Below are 20,401 nucleotides of genomic sequence, written 5' to 3' on the forward strand. Positions count from 1 at the left end.
CAAAAATTCCTGTTATATGCAGAGCTGATATGGCTGTGGGAGAGCAAGATAGCTTCCTTTCTGTTTGTTACACCTTCAGAAGTATTGTTAACAATAAGTCCCTTTTACAGAATCTTTATTACTGTTGATGTATAAGTCATAAAGAACCTGGCTTGAATTTCAGATCCCTAGTGCATTTGTAGGGCTAACAGAGAAATCATCTTTTTAACTATCAACTGAGAGAATTTGACATGGGATCAGCAAGAGACAATAAATAGGAAGCATCATGTTACTAGTTTTATGCAGTTATTTTTCAGAGCTGAGTGGCACTTCATGGAGTTTTTGTATGCACCTATTGCTGTGACTTAAATTAGACTTATCAGCAGATTAAACCAAATGTAAGCAGAACAGGTTTTGCTGGGCCTGGACTGATAGTTAGCTGATTTTTTTTTTATTAAGCCATTGAATAATTCAGTCTATTTTGTTTCTGACAACAGTCTCGGTACTATAGCAGATTGATCGGTGTGAGTAAAGGATTACCGTGTCCTCTCTCAAGGAAGCATCTTTGTTTGTGAGCACGCTTTTGGCGTGTCATTAATACAGCACCAGAATGAAGTGGTCTATGGGCTCTCCCTTGAGGGCATACTCAGTCCATTCATCATCTCCTTGCTAAGCACAAGATCATACTGACAATCATCTACTCATGGCAAACTCATTTAATCTGAGTCCTGCTCTTAAAGTTCATTTCCAGCAGCTGCTCTTTGAAGTCTATTTGAAGAAAGGATTGAAACCTCTGAATTACTTCAGTCTTTCCAAATGCATGTTGTTTACTGCACAGGATAGAGCAGTTAATGCTCAAATGCTTTACATCCCAAAACACATTTACACACATACACCCCTTTCAACAGTAGTCATTCAAGAATGGGATTTCCCCTTTTTCTTTGGTCTCAGTTCAACTAGTTAATTCTGCTATCAAGGGGTGAAATTCACTCTAATGCAGAGCAGCCAAGGATGGTTCTCCAGTCCATTTCAGCCCCATGATGAGTTATTTGCACACCCTCTGCATGTTGGCATTGGGCACTGGGATCCAGTGTAACCATCCCCACTGCAGGGAGTCATTTTGAGTGCTGGGGTATGCAAGTCCTGTCTATGTTTGGTCCTCCTCTGAGGTAAGTCCTCTAGGTGTTTCCAGCACAAGGTCCTTCAGGCTGTAGGCCTTGGTACATCCCCATAAACACTCAGAGTCTGATGAATGACAAACAGTTGTTTCATTAAAAGCTACCAGAAATAAGTGTTGCTGTTATTGTAGACTTTAAGGTACAAACACAAGATGCACCAACAGTTCCTAACTCAGCCTCTCATGGGAATGGGCAGGTGGGGCTCCCCCAGCCTACTGCAGGATTGCTGACTCCAGGCCACCCCTCTCCCAGAGGCAATCATTCATGGGCCTGCAGATGTCCCTGCCAGAGTTCAGTACTTTTGTCGACCTTGTTCAAACTGATCTGCACAGCCCCTCTTGTTTACAGGCCATTCCTGAGTACCCATCTGTTGTGACTGCCGCTGGCCCATTTACCAGCAAAAGGCTGCTTCCCAGCCCAGCTGTCAGCCCTTCAGTCCCAGCTCTCAAACTGTCCAGTCTTCTCACCATAGTCAGCTCCCAGGATGCTGCCTACAGCCTTCTGCTCCTGCTCCCTCCTGAGCCAGGGCCCTCTGACTCTGGCACTATTTCCTTTTCCTATTCTGGAAGAATTATAGAGCATTCAACTGGTTGGATGTTCACTGAAGAATTAACAAAGTGCCCAGAAGTGATCCAGCAGATTCATTAGAAATGATTCCATGAATCCAGCAGCCCTAACGCTCAATGCAAGTGAAGCAGATGAACACAGCAAATGAAGCAGATTTCAGTCACCCTTCTAGCACATAGGCTATAGTTGTGACCATTGGTGTGGGGGCTGTGATACATTTGGGGTCAAAAGCCAAAAGTCACTAATAAGAGGTTCTTTTACTCAGGTGTCTACTTTAATGTTTGGTGCAGGATATAAGATTGGTGAATCATAAAATCCTAGAATTGGAAGGGACCTGGAGAAGTTATCTACTCCAGTCCTTTGTACTCACGGCAGGACTAAGTATTATTTAGACCATCCATGACAGGTGTTTGTCTAACCTGCTCTTAAAAATCTCCAATGACAGAGATTCCACGACTTCCCTGAGCAATTTATTCCTGTGTTTAACCACTTTAACAGTTAGGGAGTTTTTCCTAATGTCCATCCTAAACTGTCCTTGCTGCAATTTCAGCCCATTGCTTCTTGTCCCATTTTCAGAGTTTAAGAGAATAATTTTTCTCCCTCCTCCTTGTAACAACCTTTTATGTACTTGAAAACTCTCACCATGTGTCCCCTCTCACTCTTCTTCAGACTAAACAAACCCATTTTTTTCAAAAAGAGTGAGGAGTACTTGTGGCATCTTAAATTTATTTGAGCATAAGCTTTCATGGGCCAAAACCCACTTCATCAGATGCATGGAATGGAAAATACAGTAGGCGCGCGCGCACGCATGCACACACACACACACACACACTACATGAAAAGATGGGAGTTGCTTTACCAAGTAGGGTGTCAGTTCTAATGAGACAATTCAATTAAAGTGGAAGTGGACTATTATCAACAGGAGGAAAAATCACTTTTGAAATGGGCCACCCTGATTACTACTACAAAAGTTGACAAGAAGGTGTGAGTAACAATAGGGGGAAATTAGCATGGGGGAATTAGTTTTTGTAATGACCCATCCACTCCCAGTCTTCATTCAGGCCTAATTTGTGGTGTCCAGTTTGCAAATTAATTCCAGTTCTGCAGTTTCTCCTTGGAGTCGGTTTTTGAAGTTTTTTTTGTTGAAGAATTGCCACTTTTAAGTCTGTTATTGAGTGACCAGGGAGATTGAAGTGTTCTCTGACTGGTTTTTGAATGTTATAATTCTTGACATTGGATTTGTTTCTGTTTATTCTTTTGCGTAGAGACTGTCCAGTTTGGCCAATATACATGGCAGAGGGACATTGCTGGCACATGATGGCATATATCACATTGGTAGATGTGCAGGTGAACGAGCCCCTGATGGTGTGGCTGATGTGATTAGGTCCTATGATGGTGTCCCCTGAATAGATATGTGGACAGAGTTGGCAACAGGGTTTGTTGCAGGGATAGGTTCCCGGGTTACTGTTTTTGTTGTGTGGTGTGTAGTTGCTGGTGAGTATTTGCTTCAGGTTGGGGGGCTATCTGTAAGCGAGGACTGGCCTGTCTCCCAAGGTCTGTGAGAGTGAGGGATCATCCTTCAGAATAGGTTGTAGATCCTTGATGATGCGCTGGAGAGGTTTTAGTTGGGGGCTGAAGGTGACAGCTAGTGGTGTTCTGTTACTTTCTTTGTTGGGCCTGTCCTGTAGTAGGTGACTTCTGTATACCCTTTTGGCTCTGTCAATCTGTTTCTTCACTTCAGCAGGTGGGTTCTATAGTTTTAAGAACACTTGATAGAGATCCTGTAGGTGTTTGTTTCTGTCTGAGGGATTGTAGCAAATGCGGTTGTATCTTAGAGCTTAGCTGTAGACAATGGATCGTCTGATGTGGTCTGGATAGAAGCTTGAGGCATGTAGGTAAGTATAGTGGGCAGTAGGTTTCCGATACAGGATGGTGTTTATGTGACCATCACTTATTTGCACTATAGTGTCCAGGAAGTGTATCTCTTGTGTGGACTGGTTCAGGCTGAGGTTGATGGTGGGGTGGAAACAGTGATGAGCTGCCAAAATATTAACAACCGGTTCCCTCCTCCTCACCCCACGAGGGTGACCCCCCCCGGGGACTCCTGCCCCACCCCCCAGGACCCCTGCCCTATCCACCCCTTCCCTGTCCCTTAACTGCCCACTACCACCCCTCCATCCCCTCCTCTTATTCCTGATAGCCCGCCGGGACCCCCGCCCCATCCTACCATCCCTTCTCTCTTTCCCGACTGCCCCTGGAACTCCTGCCCCTGACTGCCTCCCACCACCCCATCCAACCCCTGGTCCTTCCTGACTGCCCCCCTAGGACCCTTGCCCCCATTCAATTCCCCTGTTCCCTGCCCTCTGACCACCCCCAGTCCCGACCCTAATCCACCCCCGCCCTCTATCCAACACCCTCTCCCTGCTCCCTGTCCCCCTTACCCTGCTGCTTGGAGATGGGAGCCGTGCCACCCAGAGTCGGGGCTGGGAGCCACAGGCGCCGGGCTGCAGTCGGGGTCCAGGTTGGCGTCTGGGTCTAGCCCGGAGCCTCACCGCCCAGCCGGAGTCGGGGTCCGGCGCAGAGACGCGCCGCCCGCCAGCCAGAGTCAGAGCCGGGGGCCGGCGCGGAGCCGCACTGCCCAGAGTCGGGTCCGAGGCGTGCCGCCCGCCCGGCCAGAGTCAGGTCTGAGTCGGCGTCGGGGTCCGTCCCGGAGCCACGCCGGCCGGGGTCCGAGCCGCGCCGCCCGCCCGCCCGGGCGGGGACCGAGCCGCGCCGCCTACCCGCCGGGGGTCGGAGCCGTGCCGCTCGCCCGGCCAGAGTCGGGGCCAGGGTCCGGGTCAGCGTCCGGCCGGAGCCGCGCCGCCCGCCCAGCCAGAGTCGGGGCCAGGGTCCGCCCGAGCCACGCCGCCAGCCCGGCCGGTGACCGTGCCGTGCCGCCCTCCCTCCCGGCCGGGGACCAAGCCTCGGCTGCCGCCCGGAGCTGCGCTGCCAGCCCGCCCGGGGTCTGAGCCGCGCCGCCAGCCCGGGTCGGGGCCCGGGTCGGCGTTGGGGTCCCGGGCCGGAGCCGCCCGCCCAGAGCCACGCCACCCACCCGGCCGAGGTCAGAGCCAGGGGCCGGCCTGGAGCCACGCCGCCCAGAGTCAGGGCCGGAGGCTGGCCCGGAGCCGCGCTTCCCGCCCGGCCAGAGTCGGCCGGGTCGGGGTCAGGGTCAGAGCCGGGGGCCAGCCCGGAGCTGGGCCGCCTGGCCGGGGATGCGCGGCGCCTCCCCCCACACCCACCCCCCCCCACCCCACCCAGCTTACCTGCAGGAAGCTGCTGCTGCTTCCTTCTCAGCCCTCCCAGGCTTCCCGCGCTAACAGCTGATTGGCGGGAAGCCTGGAGGGAGAGCCTTCAGAGGAGGAGACAAAGCTGGAGCCAGGTGAGCTGGGACTGGGGGCAGGGCAGGGCAGGGAGCTGCTGGTGTTAAATTTAAAAGCCCTTTACAACCGGTTCTAAAAGGGTTTCTAAATTTAACAACTGGTTCGTGTGAACTGGTGCGAACCGGCTGCAGCTCACCACTGGGTGGAAATTGTTGAAATCCTGGTGGAATTCCTCAAGGGCCATTTTCAAACTTCTCTTGTAGGTTATGTTTTTATGTATGTAGAGACATGAAGACTTTATTTAATACTGAAATTCAAGGGTGAAAGTATAATCATAAGCAAAGAAAAATAAAGATAAGTGTAGCAAAACAATGCCCTGCATTGTGCATACTCACAACCTTATGGAGATCTGGAATGAAGATGGAAATAATAGTAACTGGAGATGCGCTGTAAATGGGAGTGACAATAAGGTTTCCACTGTCCTGTCATCGTGATGTCCCAACTAAGGACTGGACATAGAACTCTTCTATACACCTTTCCCTTACACCCACACATGTCTGGGACCATATTTGATTAAGTCTCAGTCCCCTTCCCATGTTTGGTATTCTGGGAGACCAATGTTGGGATTCCGGCTGGTATGGCCAATTTATGTCAATGCATTTCACAATGGTTTTGACATGTAAATGTGGGTTTGTTCCATGGATATATATTCCAAAAGCCCATAAAACTCTATCATTTTAAGCTTAGTCTGTTCTGTAGCCTTTGATTAATTTAGAGTGCAAGATGTACAAGTCACTAATAACAGGTTCGTTTACTCAGGTGGCTATGTAAATGTATTATAGAAGATGAGTTTGGTGAAACTCACACACAGACATGAGGACTTTATTTAGTACTTAAATACATGCAAGTGTAGGGAAACAATCACCATTATACATACTCACAACCTTCTGAAGACCACCCAGAAGCATCAGAAAAGGGAAAGAGATCAGGAAAAATAAGTGGGAATGATGTTCCAGGTTTCCACCATCCTGTCATCCCAGTGTCCCAACCAGAGGCTGGTCTGGCTGTATTTTTGTATCCTTTTTCCTTACCCCTCCCCCGCCCCCCCCTCCCCAGACGGGGACACACACACACGCACACGCACACGACCATATTTGATTTAGATCTCAGCCTTCTGCCCATGTTTTTCATTCCAGGGAACCATAATTAAAGTTCTGTTTGCTAGCATAAGGTACTTGCATCATACATTTCCCAATATTTCCAACTCATTCATACATTTACCAAAAATCCCCCCCAAATCCATTATTTCAAGTGTAAAATGCCCTTCTGTGGTTTTCTTGTTAATCACAAACTCTTATAACCTTAGGACAAGCACTGTAGGCTAACAACTACAGTATCTAGGTCTCATACTTTTGTAAAGCCTATAACCGTAATTTTACATTTGTTTCCTTACTTGCATTACAGCTTTAATTATTTTTATTAATATCTTTAAGCATTTTAACTTTCCCTAATATTTAGATTATAGTTTGATTTTAAGCATAAACCTTCCAAGATAAGTCAGGGGTCACAGGTCAACAGTTCCTTTGCTGTTTATTTGTTTATCACAAGATACGTATTGTTAAATCTTATAATTCTAGGTCAAGCACTTATGTGAAGACTTTAGGCCTTGTGCTAACTGCAAGCCTCCATTAGGCTTCAAATTTATTGCAAAGTCTATTTGCACTATTTCTACATTTTGTTTTTCACTTCTTGTGTTAGAGCTTTAATATTAGCATTTTTAAGCATATTAGCTTTTCCTAACATATCAATTTTAGTTTAAATATCAGCATAAACCTTCCAGTATCAGGCATCAAGGGTCAACAGGGGTGTTTCACTATAGGCCCGTGGTCTGGTTCCATTTTGGAGGATGTATTTAGCCTCCCTAAATTGTTCTGATTAAATGTGCTTCATGTAGGGGAATTTTATCCAAGGAAAATGATGATGTCCCAACTCAGTTTGAACGGTTGGTCCCAAAGTTTCACCAAATGTGCAGAGTTTCAGAGGAAGGCAGTTTTTTATATAATTCAGAAACATGTTTGAATATTTATAACGTGTTTTTTCTCCTCAAATATGAGCAATTAATTTTTGTAAACATCAAGAGAAATAAACAGCATAAATTGGAAGCTCTAGTAGTAATACAGGTATAAAGCTTTGGGTTCCATTCAGAAAGGCACTGAAAAGACTGAGTTTTCCCATGCTTGTCCTTAATATGTGTACCTATTAATTCCAGAAAGCATTAGCTGGAAATGTTGTCAGAGCAGGTTGCTGTAAAATTCCCTCCGTTCTTCCAACCAGGGTAGTAAGACATGTAGGATAGTCTGCCTTTTTATTATGATGGCACTTCCTGTCCTGGCTTCCGTTTGGATGTGCAGCGATGCATGAAAAATAAACGTTGGCTGAGGAAGCTAAATAGGTATTTCAGAACCTTCTGAAAAGTTTGTTTTAGTGTTTTAGGTTCAGGTCCACAGATGAGGAAATATCAGATGCCATGATGATAGTGTTATTTTTACCCCATCCCTATTCACCATCTTTGGATGTCATTCATGGCACATGCTATATAGTTTCTGGGGTTTGATGCTTCACCTTCATTTTAAAAGACTCACCTTGGCAATAAACTGATAACTATGCAAGAAAGATGGTCTCATGAAAAAGATGCAAGGATTGTGTCACCCTCATTCATTCATTCATTCATGCCCGTCACCCCAACCGGGGTATGGGCCGCCAACAACAGATCTCCATAGTCTTCTATCCTGGGCCATTCGCTCTAGCTGGTTCCAGGTATAGCCCATTTTTTTGCTATCAACCTGAAGGTCGCGTCGCCAGGTATTTCTTGGGCGGCCTCTTTTCCGCTTGCCTTGGGGGTTCCACTGCAGTGCCTGTCTGGTGATGTTGGTTGGCTGCTTGCGTAGTGTATGTCCTATCCAGCCCCACCTTCTCCTTCTAATTTCTTCCTCTGCTGGGAGTTGATGGGTCCTCTCCAAGAGGTGGATGTTACTGATGGTGTCTGGCCAGCGGATCTGGAGAATCCTTCTGAGGCAGCTATTAATGAAGGTCTGGATCTTCCTGGTGGTTGTTTTGGTTGTCCTCCAGGTTTCAGCTCCATACAGTAAGACTGATTTCACGTTGGAGTTGAACAGTCGAATCTTTATTGCCAAAGACAGCTCTCTGGAGCTCCAGATGTTCTTGAGCTGTAAGAAGGCTGCTCTTGCCTTACCAATCCTTACTTTGATGTCTGCGTCTGTGCCACCCTGCTGGTCGATGATGCTACCTAGGTAGGTGAAGGACTGCACTTCTTCCAGGGGGCTTCCATTCAGTGTGACTGGGTCGTTGCTGATGGAATTGATCCTAAGGATCTTGGTCTTGTCCTTGTGGATGTTGAGGCCAACCTGTGATGACGTGGCTGCCACTACGTTGGTCTTCTCTTGCATCTGCTGTTTACTGTGCGAAAGGAGTGCAAGGTCGTCGGCAAAGTCCAGGTCATCAAGCTGGGTCCACAATGACCATTGGATTCCATTCCTACGCTTGTAAGTGGATGTCTTCATAATCCAATCGATGACGAAGAAAGAGAAGTGGTGACAACAAGCATCCTTGTCTGACTCGTTCGCACCTGGAAGCTGTTTGTGAGCTGCCCTCCATGGATCACTCTACAGTGTATGCCGTCGTATGAATTCTTGATCAGGTTGACCACCTTTGCTGGGATGCCATAGTGCCGAAGGAGCTTCCAGAGGGTCTCTCGATCCACGCTATCGAATGCTTTCTCATAGTCAACAAAGTTGATGTACAACGAGGAGTTCCACTCCATAGACTGCTCGACTATGATGCGGAGCGTTGCTATCTGGTCCGTGCATGATCTGTTCTGCCGAAAACCTGCCTGTTCATCTCGTAGCTGTGGATCGACGGCATCCTTCATTCTCTCTAAGAGGACTCGGTTGAAGACCTTCCTGGCACTGACAGGAGTGTGATTCCTCTATAGTTGGCACAGTTGCTGAGGTCTCCTTTCTTGGGGATTTTGATGAGATATCCTCTTTCCAGTCAGCCGGAATCACTTCTTCTTCCCATATTTTCTCAAAGAGGGGTACAGCATTTCCACTGAGGCATCCAGGTCTGCTTTCAGGGCCTCTGCTGGGATATCGTCAGGTCCAGCCGCCTTCCTGTTCTTCATCATGGTGATGGCTTTTCTGATCTCGTCTCTGGTTGGTTTATCGCAATTGATTGGGAGGTCCTCGTTGGCTGGGTCGATGTCTGGTGGATTTGGTGGTGCTGGTCTGTTCAGGAGTTCCTCAAAGTGCTCCGCCCATCTGTTCATCTGTAGTTCTATTCCTGTTATAGACTTTCCTGCTTGTCTTTAACGGACGTTCTGGCTTGCTGAACTTTCCAGACAGTCGCTGGTAGTATCGCACAGCTGTTTCATGTTACCGCTGTATGCTGCCTGCTCTGCTTCTGCTGCCAGTCCATCCACATAATCTCTCTTGTCCTTCCTAATATTCCTCTTCACTGCTCTGTGGGCTTCAGCATACTCTTTTTGAGCTTTGGCCTTTGCTGCTCTAGTCCTGCTGTTGTTGACTGCTGCCTTCTTCTTCTTTCTGTCTTCTATCTTTGTCAAGGACTCTGCTGTGATCCACTCGTTCTGCTGGTGTTTCTTAATTCCAAGCACTTCCTGGCATGCTGACCTAAGTGTGTCTCTCACTTTCTGCCATCTGTTGAGTACACTGTCTTCCTCTTCCTCAGACCGATCCTGTAGTACTGAAAACTTATTCTTCAGCGTCAATCCAAAATCTTCCTTGGTCTTATGGTCCTTCAGAAGGTTGACGTTGTACTTCGCTCTTCTGTCTGACGCGTCTATCCAGTTCTTCTTCAGCTTCAGCTTCAATCTGGCCACCACTAAGTGATGGTCGGACGCCACGCCTGCTCCTCTTCTAACTCTAACGTCCTGCAAGGATCTTCTGAACTTCTTGCTAATGCAGACATGGTCGATCTGGTTTTCTGTCATGCCTGCTGGCGATACCCAGGTACTCTTGTGGATCCGCTTGAGGAAAGATGCTGCCTCCTATGACCAGATTGTTAAGTGCACACAGATCCACAAATCTCTCTCCATTCTCACTCATCTCTCCCAGAGCATGGGTCCCCATGACTTGTTCGTATCCTGTGTTATCAGGTCCAATTTTGGCATTAAAGTCTCCCATAAGGATGGTAATGTCTTTGTCTGGGAGAGTCTCTAATATTTTCTGGAGTCTGTTGTAAAAGTAGTCTTTGTCCTCCTCTTCACTGTCATTGGTTGGAGCGTAGCACTGAACAACATTCATCTTAATCCTCTTCATTTTAGTTCTGAAGGATGCTGTGATGATCCTGGGACCATGTGCCTCCCAACCAATCAGTGCTCTCTGTGCCTGCTTGGACAACATGAAGCCTACTCCCTGTGTGTGGTGTGCGTCGCTCTCTTCATGTCCTGAATACAGCAACAGCTCTCCTGTCAACAGTCGTCTCTGTCCAGCTTGCGTCCATCTTGTCTCGCTAATGCCTAGTAGGGTCAGGTTGTTGCTCCTCATCTCTGCTGCAACCTGCGCCGTCTTTCCTGACTCGTACATGGTCCTCACGTTCCATGTGCCGATGGTAATCCTCCTGGCTGCAAGAAGGGTGATCGGCTTAGTGGCTTCCTCGCGGCTTTCACCACCCAGCGTCATGCATCTTCGAGTTGAAGACCCTTCTTTTTCCAGGCTAAAAGTCTCTGTTAACTCTATTGTTGGCGTTTCTGTAGCAAGCTGATTTTTACAGGGTGGAGTTGCTAGCCCCACGCCCAACCCTCCTCCTTTACCCTGACTTGGGACAGGCAGATGGCCCCAAAGGACCTCTCTGGTGGAGTTTGTCACCCTCAGCAGCGCTGTTTTTAAGTAAGCTGGCCTCTAGCCCATTCAATTTCTTTTTCAAGTATTATTCCCTGAAGGAACATTTTAAAAATGATGTAGGCTATAGCAATTGTAGAACCTAACTGCTAATGATTTTCCAGCTGCAGCAAACAATTTACTGTAACCATTTGCTCCTTGGTGTGTTATGCCTCCTTTGTCTGACCATTTAAAGTAGGTAGAAATCACTATGAGGAGTTGGAAATAGAGATTTTGGGGCTAACTGTAACCTTTCCCAACCTTCTTAGCAGCTTTTGGTTATTTTTGTCTTCAAGAAGCAGACTTTTCTTTTGAAACAGGATGATATAGCTTAGCTTTCTTGTTACCTGTTCCTAAACTACTGACTCGATAATTGGGATCATATGGAAAATTTAGTAATATCGAGCAGTTTTGTATCTTTTTTTTTAATCTAGATCTCAGGTGACTCTACAAATCTTGATTAATACTCACAATACCCTTGTAAAGGACTCAGAGAAGTATTATTATGCCCATTTTACACATGTGCTGTGAGAGATCCTCAACCTCATTAAGACTGCTTTGCATCACTTGGAAATAATGATGACAATAAGAATAATAATCACATGTAACTACCTCACTGGCGTATTGTAAAATTAACTCTGCAAACACTTGAGTATATGTATAATTTCACTTTTGTGAGTAGTCCCACTGGAGTCCACTGCTATAAGTCAAGTTGTGCATGTGGTTAAGTTTTTGTAGCATTTTATCCTTAGTTAGCACTTTGAAAATAGAAAGTGCTGTATATGTGCTAAATGAGATTATTCGTTGTTACTAAATTAAAAATGTCAGTAAGGAGGATGCATGAGTTGACGTTGCCCTAGGCCCAACCCTAGCGGTCAAGCTACCATATTAAGCAATTTTTATGTAACTCTTGGCCCTACTTTGCAGTAAAAAAATAAATCCTCAAAAGCTTTCCGTTTAACTTTATAAGCTGTATATATAAAATACACAATGTACATTTACTCATATGCGAAAGATCTGCAGCAAAATTGTTTAGTACCAGCATGAGTCTCTCAGCAATTTAAGCTCTTAATCTTTTATGGTATTTTCTCTTGCTCTATCACTCTCTCTCTCTGTCTGGCCCTGCAGCTGTCTGAGAATTGCTATCCAAGCAACCTGATTTCAACAACTCAATGCTATCCCTTTATAAATATTGTTATTTTTCTAAGAACCAAAGTTCAGTCATTTACTGTAATTGTAACCTGCTTGAAGGCAAATACAGTAGTTTTACCATTTTTTTAAGCCACAGTACGTGGTAACTACATATCCCTGTCTGAAGTTTTAGAGTTTGGGGTGGGGATATGGAGCATTATAACCTAATAAAAGATTTTACGTCATTAAGAATTACCAATTTAATCAGGCCTATCCACTGTCTAGGGTTTTTTATGTTTGTTTGTTTTTTCAAAAATCAGGTTATCAGATCTCTTGCCCATAATCTCTTAGTTTTTGCTAAGCACCGGGGGAGTCATGAGCTTTCAGGAGTTTTATATCTATATTTGCAATATTAAGCCATTCTAGAAGAGAGGAATATGGGCACTAAGACTACAAACTGAGGCTAAGTAAAGTTTTTTCTTCTTAGCTCTGAGGTAAATTTCCCACACCATAACTTAATACTTGAAGTATGCATTTCTGGTAGGCTATAGAAACAGATCTAAATTAAACTGAAAAAAGCTGGTCAAGATCTTGAGACTATTAAACATGGAAGAACACTTCAAAGGTATTTGACTTTCTGTATGCTACATACCATTGATTTCATTGATTGTTACCATTGTAAGTTGGATGTTATGACAGTATGGCTCACTATGCACTGGAGTTATGTCTGATTCTCTTTTTATGCAGGTTTAAGATTTTTAAGAGCCCTTAGACTGATACAGTTTTCAGAAATTTTGCAGTTTCTGAATATCCTAAAAACAAGGTAAGACTTTAATGCATACTTAACCTGTCTGTAGTCTGTCTTCTCCAGTTTATAGTTATAGTCAGAGGTAATTTCTCCTTTCATAATGCCACTAGAATGAATGGAAGTTACGGTTTGAATAGCACACACCGAAACTCAATTTTTATATATAATATATATGTATGTGTGTGTACACGCACACACAAAATACCCTTTTGACATTTTCCCCTGATGTAATTTTCATTAAAGACACTAGACTCTAAGGCACATTCATGAGTCAAGTCATGTTTGAGCCCCATCCATGCAGCTATTCCATCTTTTAGTAAATGTAATTATTAGTTTAATTGGTGACTAGTTTCACTGGTGAACCTGCTGCATTGGTGAACTAAGTGCCTCCTAATATATGGTATTTTATTTCTCATACAAATATATAGTCATCTCTTGTTTTCTAAATTCCCATTCCATCCTGTATTTCTGGTGAATGTTTTATCAATTTAAATGTGTCTTTGATATCATCTGTTGATATTTCACTTGATACATTTTTATACCTGTAATATTCAAGGGACTGAGTGATTATAAATGTAAAGGCAGACTGATAGAGCTACACATTGATTAAATAATCCATCCTTCCTCATTCTGAATCCCTACTTTATTGCCTCATTAAATTAGAAATAACTTGCCCAACAAAACACCCAACAGGGAGATGGCAGTTTAGAGATAATCATTATGGTTCTTCATCATTATGAAAATCTTAGATTTCAAAAACGTTTGTTACATTTATTTTCCACTCTGGATATCTCATTCCATTCATTGTCATAAGCATTCCTTTAGAAGGATGTTTAAAATACTTCAGTTAACAACTGTGTTGTTCTTATTTTAACTGCTTTTGTGTGGCAACATACTTGGTATGGGAAGCAGAATGCACATTAGCTACTACTATGCCCATTAGTTAATCACCTTGAAGCACCAAAGGGACTGTGCCATGTTTCACAGCAGCAAAGGGATTAACTTTTTAACATGCATTAAAATACACCAGCTAAAGTATTGAACTACTGTTCTAGTAATTATTTTTAAATACTAGAAGTTCAGTTCCACTTTAAAATCCCCCTTCTCTTTCTCTATTAATTCATTCATCCCATATTTGAGGGTGTGTAACTCAGGTGGAGTTTATTACCCTTAATGAGCAATGAACCCATGTAAATCACCCTACTGTTCGTGAGTAAATAGACCCTTCAGATGTGCACAGGTTCATGACAACCAGCAGGCTCTGCAACCCTTTAAACCTTAAAACTGTTCTCATTAGTCAACCTTTCATATTGAAAGAAATCCTAAATGACTCTGGAACTGGCTTAAGATCTGCCTGGAACTGTGTGAGCATGTAGCAAATGTAGTTTTTCTTCTTAAAATAATAAAACTAGTTTAATAAACACACAGAGAAACTGCAGTCCTGTAGCCTTAAAATGCCACGGGTCCTGCAGAGAGAAAGTGTAATTGTTACAGAAACTCAGTGTATTAAAATCTCCTTGCAGAACACAAAGGATCTTACCCAAAGCCCACTGAAGTCAGTAGAAAGACTCGCATTGACTTCAGTAGGCTTTGGATAAAGGTTCAAATCCCCTTCAGGAGGGGAGGAATTTTAAGGCTCCAGAACAGTAGGTGAAGGGAAGATGCATTAATTAAATGTGTTCCATTTAAAGCTAGCTTAGGACTTGACCCCTTTGTTCATAATATTTGTCTGGTGCCAAACTTTACTCCCAAATTAGATGCTCATCATCTTTGTAATTATTTACATGAATATGCAGGCATCTGTAAATCTCCTCTTCTGATTACTATAAAGCCCTTCAAATCCAGCTTACTTATGTGGCTTCCTTTCAGTTTTACTCAGTTGATTAACCCAAACTGGCTTGTCACTAAACAATTCATTTAATTTAAAAATCATCAAAGGCCTCAAAATAAATTGTTTCATATGTCCCACCCTATTCTTGAGCATGCAGTAATCAGGCATATCTGATGTCTCATTTAATAAACCTAAAGACAATTTAATAGTATAAAATACTACTGGTGTCCAAAAAGTATCATTTTATAAAATTTGTGGGCCAAACTGGAATGAATGGGTATTATTTTTATTGACTTCAGTGTAGTAGCCTTCAGTTATACTAAACCTGAAATTAGACCTGGAAGCTTTATTGGTGGTGGTGGTGTTTTTAAATGGATCCAATGTGCAAAATTAACCCCATAACCTAAAAACAGAAAAAGAAAGAGGGAGGAAAATGTATCTGATAAGCATTAAGAATAAATAATAATGGACCAAAATGTACTAACCATGCACTTAAGTATAACTTGTAACCAGACACATCTAGCATAAAAGCCCATTGTGATAGCTGCTTTTACACATCCAGATTAATACGGCTACCCCTCTGATACATTGTGATAGGCCATTCATCTGTTGTCATAATAGCAGAACAAAAATTCTGTGGAATTCTAGCCAGCACTAACAAACACAATTTCCATCAGTGATGCTCATAGGTTCTATATATTAAAATTATTCTGTAAATAAAATCAAATGTGGAAAAGAAAGCTTTTCGTGATGTTTTTGTATTATAATCTTTTAGATGAGATGTAAAACCAAGGTGCTGACTACTTGTGGTTACTAATCATCCTTTAGCACTTTTGCAAGAGTTAGAACAGTTAACTCAGTGAACTCACTAAATTCCTGTTTTGATTAAATACATTCTGCCTACATAAATTCTAACAGAAGTTTGTTATATACAGAGGTGTTCCTCGCTTTCTGCCCTAAACTGTGATTTAGAACTGTATGCTGTAAAACAGCTGCTGCATTCTGTCATGCAGATGACTTCACTTCAGTCACAGGTGAAGTGTTTCCTGGATAGAGAGAGCTGTAAAACATTGTAGGATCCTGTATTATGCTTCTGTAGGCGTTTTAAAATATTATTGTTCATATCTGAATATGAAGGCCAAATACTGTTGAAGCCAATGGGAAATGCATGCACATGTAGCAGCTGATTTGCAAGGGAAGCCAAATACCAGAAGGCTCAGGATAGAGCCTGAAATGTTCAGCTGCAATAATAAATACAATTTATCATTATCAACACTGAAATAATTATATTTTAAACATTAACTCTTTGGATTATTTAAACAATTCTGAATGTATTATTTCATATTCCTCTCTTAAAAGTGATCCATGCTTGTGTGAAGAATGCTCAAAACAATTAACATACGGCACCATTTTAGTATATTGTGTGTTCAGCAGCAACATCTATTGACAAACATGGTGTAATACTGATGGATTATGCAGCACATCCCGTCTTCTCTATTTTATGTGCAAAGACAGTGCATGTAATATTTGGTCTTGCTGGGAAGGAAAAGAATTCCCCTCCGTTGGAAAATATGATTGACTTTAACCCCTAAATTAAAATTACTGCCTGCAAGGTTTTATTTTCTATAATACAAAGTCAAAGAGAGACACTGAGTGAATGTAGCAATTGAAGGACTAGGATTAAAGGAACAAATCTCATTCATACCATCAGCAGAAGGGCCATTCATAATACTGTGATCCACAGGAAGCAGCTAGAACACTTTACAAATGGAAAGGAATATATTAAACAGGTAGTTGTTGGGTGTTGTGTAATTATCAGAACATTTAAAAAATGCCTAACTGTTCTTTAGCAGACCCTCTATGGATGCAGAAAGAGTTTACAGCCTACTTGTGTAAACTGAACCTCTAGGAGGCTAACCATGTCCCTTACTAATTTAAAGTTTATGTACTTACCTATGAAATGTAATATAGCTTTTTCAGAATTGTTAGTTTTTTTCTCCCATGTTTTAGAAGATTGAATATAGTTAGTTTTTTTCCCCTCACCATTTTATACAAGGTTTCAATAGAACTACAGGGCTTTAGGTAAGCCTCACAATAAGGGATTTTGCACAGATGTTGGAAAGAGCTTAAAGAGCAGGAAAATGTTTGTGACTAATCTTTCATCTATATTTAGTCTCTGGCAGAAAGACAAGGGTATTTCATAAAGGACAGACAAGGTACAATTATGAATAAACACGCAAAAAATAAAATAGACCTAAAGAAGAATCAAAGTAGTGCTTCAATACCATTTATTTATTTTTATATATCTATATATAAAAATAAAGATAGGACCTGGAGGCCGATTGACATATTATTGCATTACTGAAAAGCTTTTCCCCCCTGAAATTCATGGATGAGCAATATTCAGACTTTGATAATGAAGCACAGCATCCTATGAATGATGCCTTTTTGTCTAATTTAAGAACCACAGAGGTTTGAATCCTATGTTATGATCAAATGTAACCACTAATATAATATAATATAAATATAATTATAATTAATAACCATTTACCTACTCCAGTGGGACAACTGGCATAATTAAAGTTATCCACATGCTGGATTGGGGTGTCAGTCTATTTCAGAGTATGTACTGCTCAAAGACATTCAGACAGCTGAGTATGAATGTACTTAGCAAACTGAATGACAAACATTTGATCGATTAGAAAATCACATTTTTTAATCCATTATCTTCTACCAGTGTGAAGGTTACTCTTAAAATAAAAAACACTAACAGTACTTTCACCCTCTTTTCTTTAAAAAGAGCCTTTTAAATTTAATTATAAAACAAAAAAAAACAGATAAAATATATTTATAAATAAGTGTAAAAATCAAACCTTACCCCAGAGGTTCTCAACCTATTTACCATTGTGGGCTGCATATGCAGCTCTCTATGTATTATGCAGGCCACATCCACAGAATATATATACTACCTGTAGGGCCCTAAGGGTCACCTGGACCAAAGCTGAATTCTGGTTTGAACTAAAGAATATCTTTTAGAAAAAAACATCCAATCTGGATGGGGGCAAAGTAACTTGACTCCAGTGGGGCTGCAGAGGCTCATCTGTACAGAGTAATTTGCAAAATGGGGTCTTATGTATGAACTGTAAATGTAAACATTATTTAATTTGGAAGCCTAATCTTTACCACTATCATTAGTGCATTGCCACATCCACAACTCCTTTCCCCCCCAACGAAGCTGTGCCTTCAATAGCTACAATTTAGTCCCAAATTATATATGACTGGACAATTAAAAAACACCATGTTATCCTCCTTGCCTACCTTCTATCCCTCAAGACCCAGTATAGCTACAGACCTGGGTTCTGATCACATAAACATTCAAAGACATGCAAATACACATCCAGAGGGAACTGAAGGGTCAGGACCATGATGTATCAGTCTGTAAAAGCTTTAGGAAAAAATAGTTCCTACACATGAACATCTTCCAACCTAGATTATTGCAGCCACTAATAAAGTTTCCCAAAACACTCCAAGAGTATTTAAAATTAAAACATTAAAAGTAGGCTTGCTTATTAGCTGGGGGATTGTTATTAGCTGAAAATGAGATTGAATTACAGCACCATGAACTGCTAAATCTCTAGCTAATCTATGTATTCGTAACATTTTTGTGTGTTTATAAAAAGGAAAAGTATCTTATCTGATACTTTATGTAAAGTTTTAGTTTGGTAGCTGAACTACTAATATCAAAAGTAGAGGTGGTCAAATCATTTATAATATAATAAATAACATTCATTGCTATTTAACCCTTTTTTCTATTTGCATATTGTTCTCTAACTGATCGTGATGTCTGTTCATGTATTTGATACTTGCAAACATTAGTCAAATAATATTAAGAAAGTTTATGCTATGCATTCACATCAACTAGTCCTTATTCAGAATGTGCAATCCATCACCTGAGTCACATGGTATTGTTTCTACTCTCTGGCTGGATGATTGAAACTTTTTAAACAGGAAAATAATTAATAATGTATTTTCTGGTACAAATTTTGGGATAAACCATGCACAAAAATAGGTGGAACTTTCAGGATTAACAAGATTGGTCCTGCTTTGAGCAGGGGGTTGGACTAGATGACCTCCTGAGGTCCCTTCCAACCCTGATATTCTATTAAATGTGTTCATGCATACCTACTGACCATCTGAATGCTCAAGAATAATGAATAAAATAATCTCACAAAAGATAGCAAATTGACCTTCTTGCTTTTATTCCTTCATACAAGGAAGTGTTTTCACCAGCAATGTGTTGCAAAATCATAGATAATATGGGGGAAACCCACAGAAGCACCAGTACATTGCAAGTTTCATCATCCCCTTGCAGAAGGAAAATGCCTCCCCTCTTCCCACAAAGGGGGCGGGACGTTCACATGGAGACCTAACACCCTTACGTTATCCTAATTCTCATGACAGAATAGCTCCATATTTACCAATCAGAATATAGCGCCTACAGATTAACTGCAATAATCTTGGAAAATAATCAATGAACAGATTATTGCAGTTAATCTGTAGGTGCTATATTCTGATTGGTAAATATGGAGCTATTCTGTCATGGGAATTAGGATAACGTAAGGGTGTTAGGTCTAAAAGCAAAAAGCATACTGAAGAAACACACCAAGCAGAAAAAATGAAACAGATTGGAAAAAAAGCAGAGATGTACAAATACATGTTATAAGTATAAAAGGTCTGTTTCCAAAATGATGTAAATTGATGTAGCTCCCGTGAGTTCTTTGGATCTACACCAGCTGAGAATCCAGCCCAAAGTATTTATGCTGAACTAATTGCTATTCAGAATCCAAGTAGAAATAAGTAGAGGGAAAAAGGGGGAAAGAGGAATAAAGAAAGGAAATGGTAATGTGACAATAGAGAAAGAATGGATGTTTTAGGCCTGTGGTATCTCCTATTTGATCATGATCAAATCTCCTAGAACTTTTCTAAAATATAATTCACTCAATTTAATAGCTTCACAAAAGCTGCATATAAAACTGTTTAAATCTGTGAAAGCAGACATTGCAAGCTATGTAATAATGGTTTTTGCATATATTTTTTCAGTATTTTTTAAATTCCCTGACAGCGCCTGCTCCTGTTCCCACAACAATCTATATGAAGAACTTCAGGCCTAAAGTATATACACAGTAAACTCTCTTTCTGTGTACAGATACTCATTAAAAAGTATGTTTATATAACTTGTGTTTCTGTTACAACTTACCTGTAAAAGCAGCAGAGAGTCCTGTGGCACCGTATAGACTAACAGACGTATTGGAGCATGAGCTTTCGTGGGTGAATATAAGGTGCCATAGGCCTCTCTGCTGCTTTTACAGATCCAGACTAACACGGCTACCCCTATGACAACTTACCTATAGAATATAATATATATTTGTTTGTTTGTGCAGTAATTCCATCAAGCTGGTGAATCTGTGCTCTATATTTATCAGCACATGGCTGACAGCAGCTGGGTTCATACATTTGGTAAGTATACTTGAAAATACTTCATCGTTTTTTTTTTCATGGATCAGCTCCTCTGAGCTGCTTTATTACCTGAAATTACCTTGCTTACGATAATCGCTTGACACTGTTACAAA

The 20,401-nt window shown here is 41.9% G+C and overlaps 1 protein-coding gene across 16 annotated transcripts in view; it reads left to right on the plus strand.

Annotated features, from left to right (window-relative positions):
- Positions 1–20,401, plus strand: part of KCNMA1 (potassium calcium-activated channel subfamily M alpha 1) — an 881,172-nt gene that overhangs the window by 624,956 nt on the left and 235,815 nt on the right. For all 16 annotated transcript variants that reach the window (XM_039482435.1, XM_039482436.1, XM_039482437.1 and 13 more), the window contains exons 6-7: positions 12,880–12,955; positions 20,213–20,288. In XM_039482435.1, the coding sequence (XP_039338369.1) occupies positions 12,880–12,955; positions 20,213–20,288 (152 nt within the window). The remainder of the gene's footprint in view (positions 1–12,879; positions 12,956–20,212; positions 20,289–20,401) is intronic.

This window comes from Mauremys reevesii, linkage group 7 (genome assembly GCF_016161935.1).
Source record: "Mauremys reevesii isolate NIE-2019 linkage group 7, ASM1616193v1, whole genome shotgun sequence".
NCBI classification, from domain to species: domain Eukaryota; kingdom Metazoa; phylum Chordata; order Testudines; family Geoemydidae; genus Mauremys; species Mauremys reevesii.